Source organism: Pipistrellus hanaki (assembly GCF_964339955.1).
Source record: "Pipistrellus hanaki genome assembly, chromosome: 3".
In the NCBI taxonomy this organism is placed as follows: domain Eukaryota; kingdom Metazoa; phylum Chordata; class Mammalia; order Chiroptera; family Vespertilionidae; genus Pipistrellus; species Pipistrellus hanaki.
Genome location: NC_140505.1, coordinates 153,472,225 through 153,490,157, shown reverse-complemented (window position 1 = coordinate 153,490,157; position 17,933 = coordinate 153,472,225). Strand labels below are relative to the sequence as shown.

The 17,933-nt window shown below is 37.8% G+C and overlaps 1 protein-coding gene across 6 annotated transcripts in view; it reads left to right on the top strand.

Moving 5' to 3' along the window:
• The window catches only part of BICD1 (BICD cargo adaptor 1), a gene marked incomplete at its 5' end in the record, with an annotated part of 189,234 nt that extends 175,926 nt beyond the window's left edge, over positions 1-13,308 (top strand). For all 6 annotated transcript variants that reach the window (XR_014794512.1, XM_084877852.1, XM_084877851.1 and 3 more), the window contains one exon: positions 7,269-13,308. Coding sequence is in view for 4 of the 6 variants with exons in the window: in XM_084877854.1 (XP_084733980.1) it covers positions 7,269-7,450 (182 nt within the window). The remainder of the gene's footprint in view (positions 1-7,268) is intronic.
• Between the last annotated feature and the right edge of the window lie 4,625 nt (positions 13,309-17,933).

The window sequence follows — 17,933 nt, the reverse complement described above, 5'->3', positions numbered from 1 at the left end:
GGGTGAACGGCCTCAGCATGGAGCACCCGGTCAGGCCTCACCGTCCTCCCACAACATTTCATCTCCAGTTATTTGGCTTCTGACGGAGCCAAACCTTTATGGTCTGGCGTGGCCTTTCTATCTGCTTACTGTGCTTGCTTCTACCAGGCAGGGCTGCTTTTGAGTAGGGCAGGCTCCCGCGTGCTTCCATGTGTGTCTGAGGAGTAGGTGTCTGTTAGCAGGTTGCGGTGGTGAGGACTTAGCTGGAAAACGGGGAGGACAGAAAAGGGGCGGGGGGGGGGGTGGGGGTCACAAGTGTTGCCCAGAAACAGTGGCCGCAAAGCCCCAGTGTGCCTTGGTCTCTGAGGCAGTTGTGCAGCCTGCTAAGTGCCTGCTACGTGGGACATTGAGTCAGCCCGAAAAGGGACATGATTAAAGTGGCCCCACGCCTGGGTCTCCTGATTGCTACCTCAGCCTGCCTCCCCCACCACTTCCAGCAGCAGGGTTTTACGTCAGGGAAGTTCTGTACGTGAACGTACAGATGCCGTTAGTCTACTGTAGGCAGCTTAGACTAATTTCAATCACGTCAGGGAAATGCAGTTATAAATGTTCACACCGCTCTCAGCCGATTTTCCGCGGGGAGCGGTGAAGCATGTGGGCCCTACACCTGCAGTTCTTTCTCCACCGGCACCCCCTCCCAGGGCCGTGACCGGTGCTCAGTAACTATTGCTTCCAGGGAGGAGTGAAGGAGCTTTGAAGTCAGATTGCTTGGGTTTCGGTTCCATCTCTTAACACATGCCAGTTGTGCATTCTTGGGAAGTTCCTTTCGCTGGCTGAGTTCCATCTCTCATAAAGGAAGGATGAGAAGGAGGCACAGGCCCGGGCCCCGCAGTGTGCTCTTGGCATCTGACATTGCTGCGAACCGTGCTCACTGCCTAACCTTTCCTCAAGGCACAGACCTGCCCTCTCTAATTAGCTTGGGCCAGGAGTGGAGAGGCCAGTGGGGGATATTTTTAACTTCACTTTTATTTTATGTTGCCCCCCCCCCCTTTTTTTTTGAGAACTAGTTTGACTAAATGATTAGCTGCCCCAGTCCCATACCTTCTGAAATGACTGAATTTAGATGGCTTGCAACCTCCACACAAATAAAATTTAAAAAAAAGTTAATGAATTGCAAATGTTTCTGGTTTCTACCCACATGAATACAGCACGGTCCACTTCCCTCCTAGTGGTCCACGCAGAGAAACGATAAAATGCGTTTAGACTCGAAAACACTGTCCTTTTCTAAGTTGCTGGAATTACGACTGGCTTCCCTCCCACCTCTGCCCACTGCCAAATGGATCAAATGAAATGTCCTCGCTGCCCTTTTCACTTCTTTCTGACAGAAAACTTAACACTTGAAATTCTTATCGTACACAAATGCTAAATTCTTTATACTTATTAAACACTACAACCCCCCAATAAGGTAAACAGTTATTACACCCATTTGAAAATGAGGAGAACATGGTTTGGGGAGATAAAATGACTTGTCCAGGGTCGCCCATCCTGAAAGCAACTGAGCCCAATGACTCTCCTAACCACCACCATGCACCGGGGCCCTGCCTGGAGGTGCTCCGACACCCCGGTCCCCCTTTAGCCGTGCTGGGAGCAAAGTCAGAGAGTGCTTCAGTCATCCGTGTTGACTCTCTATCCCTGAATTGAAAAGGTTCATTTGTTTAATAAAGAACAATACGAGCTAAGAATGATGAGTGATTTCAGGTCAGGTGTTCTACTTCTGTTTCTCACTTTAAAAATTGTTTTATACTTCCTACAGCTTGTACATATATTGAGGTTTTGAATAAAAACATTTTCTTATATTTAAAAATATAGAACTTTCCAAATGTCTTTTACAGGCTGATTTCATTGCAGAGTTAAATTACTAAAGTTGTTTATAGATAATAAAAACCATAATATGAAAGGGTTCCCCAGTGTATTGCAGCGTTGAATGTAATATTTAAATACATAGAGATATTTGGTATTTTGCATTTTTCCCCAAGAACTTGCTTACTTGGGAAAAGAAACCTTTCTGAAGATATATCCATTTTTGGACTTAGTAATAGTCCCTAGATCTACTTGTTCACAACATGGTTTTACCTACATAAATTAAACTTGTAAATGGTAAAAATTGAACGAGTCAGCTCCTAAAGATATTTAGCAGTCAGAAGTGAAACTGAATTCTTTCCTATAGCTAATCATTTTGATTAGAACCTATCAAATACTTACATTTTAGAAATAGTTTCTTATTCTATAAGCCAAAAATATGCTTCTGCCATATATATATGTGGTGTGATTGCATTCATGCAAATTTAGAATGTAGTAATACTATGATACAAAATATTTATAATATCATACCATGCAAGCAATCTGAAATAATGGGGAAATTTTTTTTTAATTTTTTCTAATTTTAAAATTACAGTTGATATTAAATATTCTGTTCTTTTCAGGTATAAAGCATAGTAGTTAGACACACAGTGGTGCCTCGCATAACGAACGCATCGCACAGCGAACTTTGGACAGGTTTTTCATGAAACCATCGGCCAAAAAGCAGAAAATGGATGAAGATGTGCAAGATTCGGTAGACTCTACTTAGTCTGTCTTAAAATTAAAAAAATGTGTGTTTTTTTTTTTAAAAAATTATGTTTTTAGATGTATCTAAATAAAAATGTCATCTTAGCATATTTTTTTTAATGTCATCTTAGCATATTTTATGCTACAGAACGAATTATTTTTTTTAACATGTATTGTTATGGGAAAACGCGTTTCACATAACGAACTTTTCGCATAACAAGCTTGCTCCTGGAACGAATTAAGTTCGTTGTGTGAGGCACCACTGCATTTCTATAACTTCCGAAATATTTCCCCCTATAAGTCGAGTGCCCACCTGGCGCCATACATAGTTGTTACAATATTATTGTCTATATTCCCTGTGCTGCGCTTTCCATCCCTGTGACTATTTTGTAACTTCTTAATCCCTTCACCTTGAAAACATTTTTTAAATGATCATGAATGACATAATGTCGAGATTGGGCCAAGTGGGCGGTACCCCATGTGTAAGCTGTTGCTACACCCTTCAGCTGGCCAGGCAGAAATGCTTGTCTTCCTTTCTCTATTGAACTACACAGGGCCCTCAAACGTGTATCCCTTGTGCACTTGCCATTGGCTGGGTGACATGTCTGGTGCCCTGAAAAGAAACTCATTCTGAATCGTGCAGGTTTAACGGAAAGGAACTCTGCTGGGCCTGTGGGAAAGTCTGTCCGCTGTGGCGTTTCCCGGGCCATCTGACTGTCTGGGGAGGGGAGAGAGAGTCTTGCCACAAAATATTTCCCCAGTCCTCTTGAAACCAGGTCTCCCCTGTTTACCTACCACGTTTTTAAAATAGGAAAAATCATTTTTATCACTGCTGGTTCCAACTCTATAGTAGAGCATATCTCCTTTTCAACTAAATGGATGGCAGTTCAAAGACTTTGGGAAGTAAGAGTGACCTCAAGCAGATGGGTATTTGGCATAATTTTGATTTTGTATCAAAATTCTGATATTTTGCCCTAACTGGTTTGGCTCAGTGGATAGAGCATCTGCCTGCGAACTCAAGGATCCCAGGTTTGATTCCGGTCAAGGGAATGTACCTTGGTTGCAGGCACATCTCCAGTAGGGAGTGTGCAGGAGGCAGCCGATTGATGTTTCTCTCTCATTGATGTTTTTAACTCTCTCTCCCTCTCCATAAAAAAAATCAATAAATATATATATTTTAAATTGGAGGTATATATGAAGGGTCATTTCAGCACCAAAGATTAAAATTGTTTTAATGATCATTTTCAACTGACTTCAATGATAATAGTAGCCCAAAAGCTATGTATAAACAAGTAAATAATAATAATAATAATGAACCTTGAATAATGAACCTTGCTCCTGTCAGAAATGGATTATATGGTACTGAATTTCATAATATAAGGGGAGGGGAAGCAGAGTTATGGAAAAATGCTGATCTCTTTCTATTTTAAAATTAATCAATCAATCAATTAATTAATTAATTTTTATTTATTTATTTATTTTAAATCTTTATTGTTCACATTATTACAAATGTTCCTCATTCCCCCCCCCCTCCATTACTCCTCTCCACCAGGTTCCCACCCCACCCTCTGCCCCTTCCCCACCCCCTATTGTCCTCATCCATAGGTGCACAATTTATGTTCAGTTTCTTCCCACATCCTCCTCTCCCCCTTTCCCTGAGAATTGTCAGTTCACTCCCCTTCCATACCTCTGATTCTATTATATTCAGCAGTTAATATTGTTCATCAGATTTTTTTTTTAATTCCCTTGGTTTTTAGATTCACTTGTTGATAGTTATGTATTTGTTGTTCATAGATTTTATCTTTATTTACTTTCTCTTCCGAAAGAACCCCCTTCAGTAATTCATATAATTCTGGTTTGGCGGTGATGAACTCCTTTAGCTTTTTTTTATTAGTGAAGCTCTTTATCTGGCCTTTGATTCTGAGTGATAGCTTTGCTGGGTAGATTATCTTTGGCTGTAGGTTCTTGCTATTCATCACCTTGAATATTTCTTGCCATTCCCATCTGGCCTGCATAGTTTCTGTTGAGAAATCAGCTGATAATCGTATGGGTGCTTCTTTATAGGTAACTACCTGCTGTTTTCTTGCCGTTTTAATATTCTCTCTTTGTCTTTTACTCTTGGAATTTTAATTATGATGTGTCTTGGTGTGGTCTTCTTTGGATTCCTTTTGTTTGGAGTTCTGTGCACTTCCTGGACTTGTAAGTCTAATTCTTTCACCAGGTGGGGGAAGTTTTCTGTCACTATTTCTTTCACTATGTTTTCAATATCTTGCTCTCTCTCATCTTCTGGGACCCCTATAATTCTGATGTTGGTTCGCTTGAAGTTGTCCCAAAGGTTTCTTACATTATCTTCAACTTTCTGGATTCTCTTGTCTTCTTGCTTCTGCAGAGGAGTGTCTTCTGGCTCTTTATATTCCAAATCTTTGTCTTGATTCTTGCGATCTTCCATTCTGTTTTTAGGACTCTGTATAATATTTTTTATTTCAGACAATGTATTCTTTATTTCTTATTGATCCCTTATTATTTCTTGTTGATCCCTTATTAGTTCTTGTTGATACCTTTTCATATCCTCATAGGTCTTATCGACCTTTTCTAGGAAATTCTTGAAAAACCTTATAAATGTGGTTTTGAACTCTATATCCAGTCACTTCTTTTCCTCCATTTCTTTTGTTTGTGATTTGTTTCCTTGTCTAGGCATTTTCACAGCTTCCCTGAGTTGGTAGGGTGGCTTTGTGTGCTAAGGTGTCCTATATGGTTCAGTGAGTCAGCCTCCCAGTTACCTGAGGTGGACAGTCTTGGTGTAGCCCTTTGTGGGCTGTGTGTGCAGTCTTGTTGTTAAGCCTTGCTTGTTGTTGATATCACTGGGAAGTGTTGATCTCTAAGCCAATTGGCTATGAGATCAGAAGTGTCTCAGCTAGGAGGGTTTCTGTATTTTGCTTGAATGGGGCGGAGTCTTGGGGTGGCACAGACAAGCTTTGTTGAATCTTGCACAATTGGTTGCAGGCGCGCGCACCTCTTTGGTATAGGCGTAGACAAGCTTTAGATTCCTGTCTGCCCCTCCCTAGGAGAGTCCCATTCACTATGAACGAGAAAGCTAACCACTGAAAGGGCTTCTGTGCTCCACTTGGATGAGGCGGAGTCTCGGGTGGTGCAGACAAGCTTTATTCAGCCCCTCCCTATGAGGATCTGGTTTCTGATTCCCGCAGTAATGGCTGCTGGCTTCACACACCTCCGAGAGATCTCTGCCCACTGCCTGACAGTCTGGCCTCTCCCTGTCTGGGGCCATCTATCAGCGCAATAGGGTGTTTCTGTTTTCCTCCCGAATAAGAAAGCCAGCTCCGCATTAGCTGTCCGCCCTCTCTGCGTGCAGGGAGGGAGTAAGCCAGCAGTGAACTCGGCCCACCCTCTCCGCACTCCGCAAGCAAGCCAGTAGTGAAGTTGGGCAGCCGCCTTTTTGCGCACACAGTTCTCCGCACCTTCACAGTTCCTGAGGTTCAGCGCGCCTTCTTTCTCCTTCCCAGATGGCAGAGCCTCTTCTCAGCCAGCCGTCCGGTGCTTCAGGGTGATGTTTCCCCTGTTTTTCAGTTCTAAATTCAAATTTGTTGTGGTAGGCTGCATTCAGGTGTCTACCCTATGCCACCATCTTGGTCTCTCTCTATGATCTCTTTCAATAATACACATATCCCCACAGTGGGATTCCTTTCTCCCCATTGGATTTCAAAAGGTCTGAACCCAGATTTGATGTGTAGTTTTACCTTAGGAAATTCAGTAATTATGCTTCCTTGTTCTTCAGGATTATTTCTGATGGTGCTGATGAGCCTGAGCATGCCTGAGTTTATTTAAACCGGAGGCTCTTTGAGGTCTTGCGGAAGTCTGCGTGATACACTTAGCAAATAGAAAATGCTTTAAAACTCTCTGCAGTCTTATTTAAACTGCCAAGCTAAAGCAAATAGGGGGAGTCCTTGGAGCAAATTAGGAATCCAGCGGCAAACTGATGATCCTATTGCATCCGAATCTACCATGGAACTGATTTAGGATCCTCTCATCTAAAGCCTTGGTCCCCGGTGCTTGGTAGAAATGCAGGTTCTCAGGTCCCATCTGTAGATCCAGATTTTGCATTTCACCCAAGCTGCTTCCCCCCACCGCCCCCCATGACTGAAGTACGCATTCAAGTCTGAGACCAGAAAAAACCCAACCCAGAGACCTAGGGCCGTAGTCGGCAAAACTGCGGCTCGCGAGCCACATGCAGCTCTTTGGCCCCTTGAGTGTGGCTCTTCCACAAATTACCACTGGCCTGGGCGAGTCTATTTTGAAGAAGTGGCGTTAGAAGAAGTTTAAGTTTAAAAGATTTGGCTCTCAAAAGAAATTTCAATCGTTGATATTTGGCTCTGTTGCCTAATGAGTTTGCCGACCCCTGAGTTAGGGGAACAAGACTGTGTGTGAAAATGGTGAAAGAAGTGATCGCAAGGAAGCATTCACACATTTCCCCTAACGCGTTTTCTTTTTTCCTGGTTTGTGAGTGGTTTTGAAACGCGGCGGCTGTCCTGGCATGCTTTTGATGCAAACCATCTCCCCTGCAGCATTTCTGTCCATGTTTCTTTTCTCGATTCGGTGAATGACCTGTGCCTGCCTCACCAAGTGCAGATGCCTGTCTTGCTGACCAGCTTGTCTCTCATTTCCAGTCCTGACCTCGCTCTCCCGGACAACGAGCAGCCACATTCCAGCCCAAAGCGCACCCCTCTCCGCCTTCTCTCCACTCCCGGCCCCTCCTCTCCATCCCCCGCTGACGAGTATCTGGGGTGAAGGTTTTGTAGCCACACACAGGACACTGCCCAAGACCCAGCCGCTGTTGGCTCCTCGGTAGTTAGACGTTGTGCTGGGATCAAGGATCGTCACATCTGTGGAAGGTGAAGGACAGTTAAGAAGAGTAACAGACTCCCAAGTGATACAACGTATTACAGCTTCTCTAAGTCACAGATAAACTTCTGCAATGACATGGCCACAGTTCAATGAAACAGACAAACAAGACACAGGACACACAGCTCAGCCGACTGGCTTTATCTCGATAGCATCAGAGAGACCTAAGACCATGTAAAATACACAGATTGTAAAATCATCTTTCCTCAAATGTCACGTTCGGCTGTAGAAGTCGACTCCATTGTTTGTTTTTTTCACCATCGGTATTTATTTTGTACTCTTACTTGCCACGTGGGTTATGTTTATAAACATCATTTCTCTAAGAGGCGAACTTAATTCATGTATTTTTAGAGACGTGTCATTGCTCCATGAAGTATGAGTTGCAATATGGTTTGAAATCTGGCATCGGCCGGACTGTGGACATTTTTCTTGCACAAAATGATAAATGAGGTGCATCCGAATGTTAACCGTAACTGTATTTTGCTGCTACGCTGATATTGTTTATGCACTTACTTTCTAATCAGCTCATTAACTGCTGGATTTCTTTTTTTTTAAATTTAACTAGAAGTCTTCACTGGACATTAAGTAAATCTAAGAAAAGAGACTATGTGATGATTCATTGACTTATTCAACGTTTGACGGCATCTTTAATTTTTTAAAATTGCAGACGAGTCGATGCCCTGGTGCTGCTCCTTTGTGTGTGTATGTGTGTGTGATCACGTTAAAGAAGGCTGAAAAACACGAGGGGGGAAATGGTGTGTTTATTTAATGACCAGAGTTGTCTTTTTTTTTCTTTTTCTTTTTTTCCTCCCAAATTCAGGGCCCTCCTATGAGTCTTTCCTGCTAAAAGATATCAAGTACAAATGGGGAAAATATATACATAGATAGATGTAAGTTCGCCTTTGATTAATGAATTTACCCAGAAAGTGTTCAAATAGTGATTAAAATTGTTATGTGTTGTTGTTGTTAGTTTTTTTCATAATGAATCTTCCTTGCCAAAAAAAAAAAAAAAAAAAATAGATAATAAACCTTAGCTCATTGTCTACTTTTGACAAACACTCAGGTGCCTACAATCATATTATACATATTGAGATCATACATTTTCCTAGTTCACTTACACATTCTGCCGGGTAACTTACAACTTGGTTTAAGGCTGTAGATGTTCATGGTAAGATTTAGTTTGCACATAACCTGATGCCCAAGGAAAACAGCGAATCGGGCTGAAAGGTCTAACACTCTTGGGCTCCTTAACCACCACGTGCTGCCCACACAATTGCTCCTCGCCCTGATTCCTGGTCTAGTCAGGTAGCCTTAACTTATTTAAAATCATAACGGTGTGGCCTGCCCATGTAACGATGTCTGTAAACGTCTCTTTAAAACAAACACAATCCTCACTGTTAACACGGAAGATGGTTAACAATACAGGGCCCTAGTGATGAAGATCTCGTCAGAGCCACTCAGCCCGTTGAGTGGAAGTGGGTGGAACCTTAATGGAATGGTCCGTCAAGGACGGCGGCCACTCGGTAAGTCACAAACCAGTGCAGGAGCGTTCATCAGTCACGCACCTGTGAGGCTGGGGTCACTATTACCAAAGCAACCAGGAGGTTTGTCGTTTCTTATATGAGTGCTATTTTCAACAGTGTCACTTAGTATGCAACTTGAGGTAGTTAGAGATCTTCATCATACATAGAGATTCAGGTTAAAGAAACAGAAAAAAGAACAAATCTTCGTCAAGTCTCAATCATGGCAGCCTAGCCTTTTTGTTTTTTGTTTTTTTTTTCTTCTCACCTGCAATGGCCTTGCTGTTCCCAAACACCTTCTTCTTTTTATTGGTGTTGTATCTGCCCTGTACCAGTATTAGTGAGACTGATGGTATGAGAGTTCAATTAAAGGTAGCTACTCCTCACCATTGCTTTTTCTTTTTTTTTTCTTTTTGTTAGTTTTTTTGCAAGTATTATGTGTGCGAACCTGAAAAGTGGTTTAGCTGCAAAGTTGACTTTTAATAAAAACTGTTTGTATCTGAGGGAAAATAGGCCATTTTAAAAGTACCTCAGAACCTCTTTCTATATTGCCTCATCGGGTTTGTTGCTGGCGCAGGGAGTTCCAGCCGTGAGCGTCATCTCTGTGTAACCATAGAGCAGCCATCCCACTGACGGCGCAGTGTTGCATCGTTGCTCTCTTTCTCTGTATTTATGCCCCAGTGAAAGGCCGGGTCACAGACCACACTTTTATTTCTTCCAATAGGAATTTTATCAAGTCTATATGAATTTTTTTTTAGTTCCTTTTTACTCACAGAATGGGAAATGTTTATTTGGAAACATCAATTCTATAAAAATGTTCATTTTAGCAAAACTTTGCCAAGAAGGTAGAGAAACTTGGAAATAAATTTTCGTCACAAAATTAGGTCATAGTCCCTAAGCAGTCAGAGAGAACTCCATGTGTTTACACTATGGCGTAATTTAGCAGTCTGAAATCAGCCCCATCTATATTTATTTATAGGCACTTAAAATGAATAAATATGTGCAGCACTGATAAAAATCAGTATAGCTGTAATGATAAATGGAAACTGAAGAATTGGGGTGGGGGGGAATAAAACTCAGTAAAACCACTTGAAGAGAGATGGGGTGGGGAGGAGAGGAAGACAAAAAAAAAAAAAAATACTGGCTAATTATTTCAAACATGGTGGGCAAAGATTAAAGGTAGCCAACAAGTGTGGTTAGCAGAGTAACCAGGTGATTTTTGAAAAGTAAGCACAATTACCATACTGAAGAGGACAGTATGTGGAAATGCTTTCTTCAGAGGATTGTTCTTAGGTAAATGATAAAATAAAAAGGAGCATACACGACCCTCGGATTAATCTTCCCAATCATATCTCTTCCATCCAATTCTGTTTCAATAAGAGGAATTTGGATAACTTTGAGGGATCAAAGTTATTAAATAACTAAGAAAAGACCTATTCAGAAAGATTAAACTATAGCCTAAGGAAGAAGACGTAGACTGTTGATCTGCAAGAAAATGTAACCAATGTAACTATTGACATTGTTATTAAGACTAGAATAAGAAAAAAAGGCTTCAGTGTGAGGGATTTATAATAACTCTAGAAAAGAGATTCTTAACAGTGGGAAATTAATAATCAATATTGATGATTTGTTTTTACAAAATTAAATATTTATTGTCCAGTAAGGATTAACTTACGTGGCAAGATACCTTATGATGATATACTAAGATTCTAGGATTTCATAATCCTATTAGTCTTTCATTTTAGATTTAGAAATAAAGTATTCTAGTTAGCCTAAGATATTTTATTCCTTGAAAGTAGGATAGCAATCTTGAGTTTCCAAAATATTTGGTAAAAAATAAAACAAGATTGTTGGTATTTTTTTCTTGCAGCTATATTTCATATCTTTAAAGTTATCCAGAATGTAGTAATTTTACTATAAAAGCCTCAATTGTCAGTCTACAAAAAAACAAACACCCTCAGGAATACTTTGGAAATAGAAGGTTTGCATTTCCTTAGGGGGGTAAATGCCTCTCAAATATTATCTTTCCTTAAAAGAATCTTCAATCTACAACATTTGCTTTTTCAGGCTTTGGAAAATATCCATGTACAGATAGTCCTTCTGTCTCAAACAAGCATAAAATGTCGATCAAATAAACCATAAATGTGGACATTTCCTGATACTCTGTTTTAAAAAAAATCCTCTGCAGTCTCAAATGGTAATTATGAAATGTAAAAACAAAAAATGAAATCTATTTTCTACTGTGATAAGAATGGTAAGTTTAATGTATAATTGTCCTGTTCAATCAGCCAAAAGACATAATCTGTCTCTCAGAAAGACACATCAGAGGAAACATGGATTTTTCCGGAAGCAACTGTGCTGGTTCAACCAAGATTACCACAAATGCACTGATGTTGTAGATATAAAGCAGGAGTAGGTTCAAAAGGAACTCTTAGGGAAAAGCTCACGATTTTAAATATTGCCCTATAACTTATTTGTTTATGAACCAGAATCTTTTTTAAAATAGTCCTTGTATTTAAGATTGCAAAATATGCTTTCAAATAATGGGAACATAATTCTTCAAAAAGCTGTTGAACTGGTGTAGTGATAGGTAGTCTAGTGAGTGCTGATAATGACAGAATTTTCACCTTAAAATCAATTTCTGTGGACATACAAGACCGATCTAGCTCCTGAATGAACTTCTCCATTGTCTGTAATAATGTCCCCAGATGAGTTGTGTCTGAAATTGAATTCAATTTATTTTAAATACCAGGTTAACTGCCATCGTTCCTGATGTATTTCATTTGTAACCTGATTCCATTACTTAACATCTGAAAGGTTTTGTCTAGACATCTCTTCTATTGTTTTTACTCAAAGTATAACTGAAAAAAAGATATTTAGTATTAAAATATGTTCCTCAATCTAGAATTTTCCAGAAATAATCTACTTTCGAAGAAGAGCAGCAATTAACTGCCTTTAGTGTAAGGGTATGAGGGCATAAAAGTATGCCGTGTAAAATGTTTGCATGAGATATTTCCCATCATGTAAGCTTTCCCATATTCATAATATGAACAGTATAGAAGTCTTATTTTCTTGTGATTTCTCCATTAGGAATGTAAGGAGATTGTTACTTATATCTGGTCTCCTTTCCATATTGAAATGCATGGCTCTAATCAGTATATTTTTATTCCTTTCCTCTGGAGTTATTTAAATTTTGTACTATTTAAACTGAAACCTGGATAAACTGCTGAGCCTGGTTAATTCTGCGATTCAAGTTGACTTGCTGTGTAACATTGGTTGAGAGCACACTCTGATTTTAACTTTTTTTTATTTCCTTTCAGAATTAGTCTCTGATCAATAAGGTTCTCTATTGAAAACACTGAGAAGAAAATCTGTGTGCTATTGTAACTATTTTTCTTTTTTCAAAGTCTTTTTAAAACAAAGATCAGAGAACTATAGAGAGACATGCCATCATTTTGTTGACAAATCATTAGTCGATAATAATGGAGATAGAGAATGAATCATTTTGTTGTTTGCGTTCATAGTATGATTGTGCACCAAAACTTAGAGAAACTAAATGACTTTAACATTATTGCCATGACATTTTTAAACTGGATGGTTTGATGTTAGAGTAAATTAATTCTTTGGAAATCTTTTATGACATTTTTATAATCTCTGTTTTTATTTGCATGATTATGTATATGGGATGAACTGTACATGATTCTGATACTGTGTTTCTTTCCAGCATTAACATTTGTGTAATGTGTGGCCAACCCCGATTTGTACACAGTATGATTCTGTTGTACTGTAATTATTCTGCTATTTCCACCTTTAATTGCAATTTTGTTATGCCTTTTGGGGATAAATGATATGAAGCATTTCCACATAATGAGACTATCATATACAAACATGACTAAAAGCTCACCTAAGGAATTATTTTTAATAATTATTGCTAATTTTTTAAAAAAATCCAAATTTCAAAGGAAACTTGTTCTCAAAGTAAATATGTGCATATATTTTAAATTCAAAAAATTCCTTATTTATCATTGCTTGTCTTTTTTTTTCATATATATATTTTTTAATTGTAGACAATCCTAAGTGAATGCCTCATGGGAAAATCCATATATGTGCTTGCATTTCTGTAATCTGATCATGCACTCAAATGGTTGGAAAAGATACTCCAGTGCTAAGAAAATAAATGAAGCCAATATATTAATTCTTATATCTTGGTTTATGTTACCAACTGAATATGGTGTAATGCATAACTCTTCCCAGTAAATAAACTGGTTATCTTTTGTTCATTTCATCTATCAGTTTGAGCAACTTCTCTTTAATTTGTACTTGCAAAAAAAGTTTATGAATTTCTACATGATTTATATATTTATTCAAACTGAGCACTTACTTGAACCAAAAACTGAGTGCTTTGATTTGACATGTCTGCACATTCCTTATTAAGAAACATGTATCACCTTTGCCCATTTTCTCCATCTCTCATCTCTCCTCGTAATCTTTGCTAAAAGGTTATTTCGGCAAGAGGCTACACTTCAGTGAATTAGATCCGGAGTGTACCAGCATGAAAGAAATACCTGTTCTGAAAAAGGGAAACATTTTAATGAAAGAAACATGATTTTAATGAAAGAAGAATAAAGATTGTATGCTTTATTTGGGGAGACAATTCTTCTTTGTTCTCTTACTGCAGAGACCCAAAACTTTGAGAAGAGTTCATTTACTAGCGCCTTCTTTGAAGAACAAATATGTATTGTAGCAAATCAGCTGCTGTTGAGAATCCTGCTCTTTGACTTGATTTTTTCGGGGGAGACAGAAGAGGTGGGGAAGCAGACAGAATTGGATTTCTGTGAGGTTCTAATAAATCGAAACCTCCAATGCAATCCTCATTATAATCCACCATGGGCACTGCACCAATCCCAGCTAAAGTTGACCACCTGCCTGTTGTATAAAATACTAGAAATAATAGCAGAAACTTTCCTAAAAATCTCTCCATTTTCTCTTCTGAAAGATACTGTTTTTCTTTGAGGTTGGATCTATAAGTCTACGGGGCCCTTGATCTTCTCTTATGCAATAAAACTGATAGTGTGTTGCATTCAAAAGCTAAAACAACTGGATCAGCCTCCAGGACTGTTGGGAAAATCTCTTCTCATCCCTACATTTTGCAGGAGACTTGGATAGCACTATATTGTTGTGAGAGCCATGTGGCGGGTTTCTGCAACCCCGCTGTGGGTAAGGAAGAGGCCAAAATTGATGGGAATTTATGGAAGGAATTTTCTTTGTTTTTGGTTGTACATGCATTGACTAGCACATTGGAGGAACTCAATAAAGTGGGTTCTTTGCCATCTAGCTTTTCTTATAACACATCTGGAATCGAGTTTATAGAACCTAATGTCACCTACAATGACATCAGCAGGTACTAAATACCAACTAATTGAAGGAAATGGTCGTTAAATTAAGTGAATGATTATTCCTATGATTCTCTCTTACTCAATCTAGATCTCTAACATTGTATTTGAAATTATCCAACAGAGTTCCTTCTTAAACATTTTATGAATCAACTATGACTTGGATATGTTAAGAAGAAACAGAATAATTTATCTACAACATAACTGTCAAGGAAGATAAATCTCACTGGCAAAAATATTGCCAGTGTCAAAAGCAAACACAATTTATAAAATAATTTAAATGGAGAAAGCAATGCAAAGATGAATCATAACTCTAGTGAGATCCTGTAAATAGTCAAAAATGTTGCAGCTGTCCACATAATTTGTGAGACTCATTGAAAATGAAAATATGGATCTCCTTGTTCAAAAATTATTAAAAATTTCAAGACAGTGGCAGTAAACTAAGCAGGGGGTCCTAAGCACAAGCCCGGTGTGACCACACAGGTCCACCACACACCCATGAAGCCAGCCTAGCCCCAGACTGTGCTGAAAGAATGATTCAGTACCTCCCTCAACAATGAACTTCGCTATCCAGGATCTGGCTTTATTTTTAACAATGGATTTCCTGGTTTCTGTGCTTAGAAGAAAAAAATAATGAGTTTATGTTCTTAGGGGGGAAAAAAATGCCATTACTTCAAAGACTTAAGAAAGTTGAATCTTGCAATACTTCCATATTCCACTGCAGCATTTCAACTCAAAATTTCTAAAACCTCACATATGTATCAAGTTGTACAGAGATTATAAAAATCATTAAAACTTGAAAATATGAGCAGTAAACATTTTAATTAGTGTATATTAAAGTAAACCTAATGTAAGAACACTACTGATACCTTCAGAAGTTGACTTTCTTTGACATTTTAAATTATTAATAACATCCATCAAATGTCACAGGATGACTTACCTCATTTAAAAGAGCTATTATTAGGCCAAGATTAATGCCAGTCATATAAACTTCTTCCCCAAATAAAGGAGAAACAAGTTATTCACCACATTGAAATACACTGACACTGATAATATCAGCTCTCATTATAGGAAACTACCCTATAAGTAAGAAAGGGAAAAAAATAAGAACATGCTTTTCTCTTGTTTTCCATAAGGTAACTGTGGAAACTTATAGAAATAGTTACCTGTCAAAGAGCAAAGCGTTGATGGAAGAGAATGGGGGTGGGAGGAAAGAGGGAGTCAGATTCCTCAGTAGGTGATTATCTTTTTATAGTTTCTATTTCAACCCAGGAAATATAGTATCTATTCAAAAATAAGAATATAAAGAAATATTTCATAGTGAAGTCAGAAATAAAAATTAGCATGAATTCTAAAGAAATAACTTCTAAAGCAGGCTGTCAGCAGAAGTTTTTTTTTTTTTTTAATAAAGCATGAAATTTTGTGCAAATTTTAGCCCTGGCACTTACCAGCTCTGAGATGCTGGAAAGGCATTTAACCTCTCCAACCCTCAACTGTCTCATTTTTAAAATGAGGTAAAAATGCCTACTGACAAGGTTATTGCAAAGATTAAGTGAAATACATATGTAAGATCTTTCAAACATATGTTTAAAGCTATTTTTCAAACATTGTTTAGCCTTTGGTAGCCAATAGTATTTCCAATAGCACAGTAGCTGCCACTATTAAAATCCTATATGATGAAATTCATTCATTCACTTATACATGCACTAATTCACAAATATTTATTGAGAACCTATTTATGTCAGGTATTGCTCTAGCAGATTAAGCTGTGTCAGAAAACAAAATGAAGGTGGTTTCATGCCTTTTTGAAGTTTATATCATGTAGCAATGAGGGAAAATATAAAAAATAGTAAAACATAAATATGTAAACAGCAAAATATATTAGATATGAAACTTTTGTGGAAAAAGAAAAAAGTAGAAGGGGGAAAAAGATTGTGCTGGGAGAAAGTGAAACATAGCATTATTAAATGAGGTGGTCAGGTTGGATCTTATTTGAAAGAAAAAGATAAAAATTATCCTGCTCACATCATAACTGCTTCAGTTTTTAAAATTATTAAATTATATATCTTACTCAAATTTTTAGAAGTTATTATCCATTTAAAAATATCAAACAGCAATTCACATTAAGCAATAGCGTTTTTAAAAACTAGTCTTTTAAAATGTTCTAATAATTTGAAGTAACAATTTCAAAATATGCATATATTTTTTATTTCCTGTCGATGTTGCTTTAAAAATCCCAATACTTATATTAGAATTAGATATGCTTTCCTGGAGGTTTAGGGCATGGGCATGCCCATTTATACTTCTCTAATAAAAATTCTAGTCAAATAATTTTATTCAACAATCTTATTTATAACTGTCAATTCTAATGAACTGGAATTGTATAAATAATTTAAAAAATAAATCATAATGTTTTTCAATACAGAGTGGGGCAAAAGTACGTTTACAGTTTGTATGGAAAATAATTCAATAATAAATATCGATAATAATACACGAATAAACTGTTTCATATTCTTGCAACTATAAACCTACTTTTGCCCTACCATGTACATAGTTAGAAGCTAAGCTATGTTTTCTTCTAGTCCTTAATTCAACTCTCCTCTTTCAATGATTCTTTCATCCAAATTTTCTAAACATTAGTGCTGTCTTTTAAAATATATACTCACAAACTTTCTTCTTAATACAAAGTAAGTTTTGCATTAACTTGCTGCTGAGTGTAACCATTTTTCTTAAGATGCGTATAGATTCAGACTTCAAACTTGGCTATTTCAGTGGGATTGGCAGAAGGTAATATATATTTAAAATTGCTTTAAAATATTTTCATGAATAATTGTCCTAATCCTGGGCAACAATCTAATGGAAAATAAAGGCCATGTTACTAAATATATACAATGTGAAAAGGGCCTCATCATATCACATGCCTAGGTAAGCATGCATACTTAATATAAACAAAGATGAAAACAAAATTGAATTGATGAAAATATCGCCTATTACAAATCTAATTATCTCCTGTGAGAAGTTTTTTAATGTCACTTCTTTCTAGCAAACGCCAAAATTAAAGCTGGCTTGAATTCAGGTATAGTTATAATAATGTGATTTTAATTACACACATCAAACAGGTCAGAGATTGTCTTTTAAAAGTGTGCTTTAGCTAAAACTGGTTTGGCTCAGTGGATAGACTTTGGCCTGCAGACTCAAGGGTTCCAGGTTTGATTCTGGTCAAGGGCATTTACCTTGGTTGCAGGCACATCCCCAGTGGGGGGGGGGGGTGTGTGTGTGTGTGCAGGATGCAGGTGATCGATGTTTCTGCCTCTCCCTTCCTTTTTGTAAAAAGTCAATAAAACATATATATATATATATATATATATATATATATATATATATATATATATATATATGTATATAATTTATTTATTTATTATTATTATTTTTTTTAAAGTGTGCTTTATCTGTAAAATGGCTGTTCTTGGGACTGGACCATCGTAGCTTACCATTACCTATAAGATCCTTTGATTCC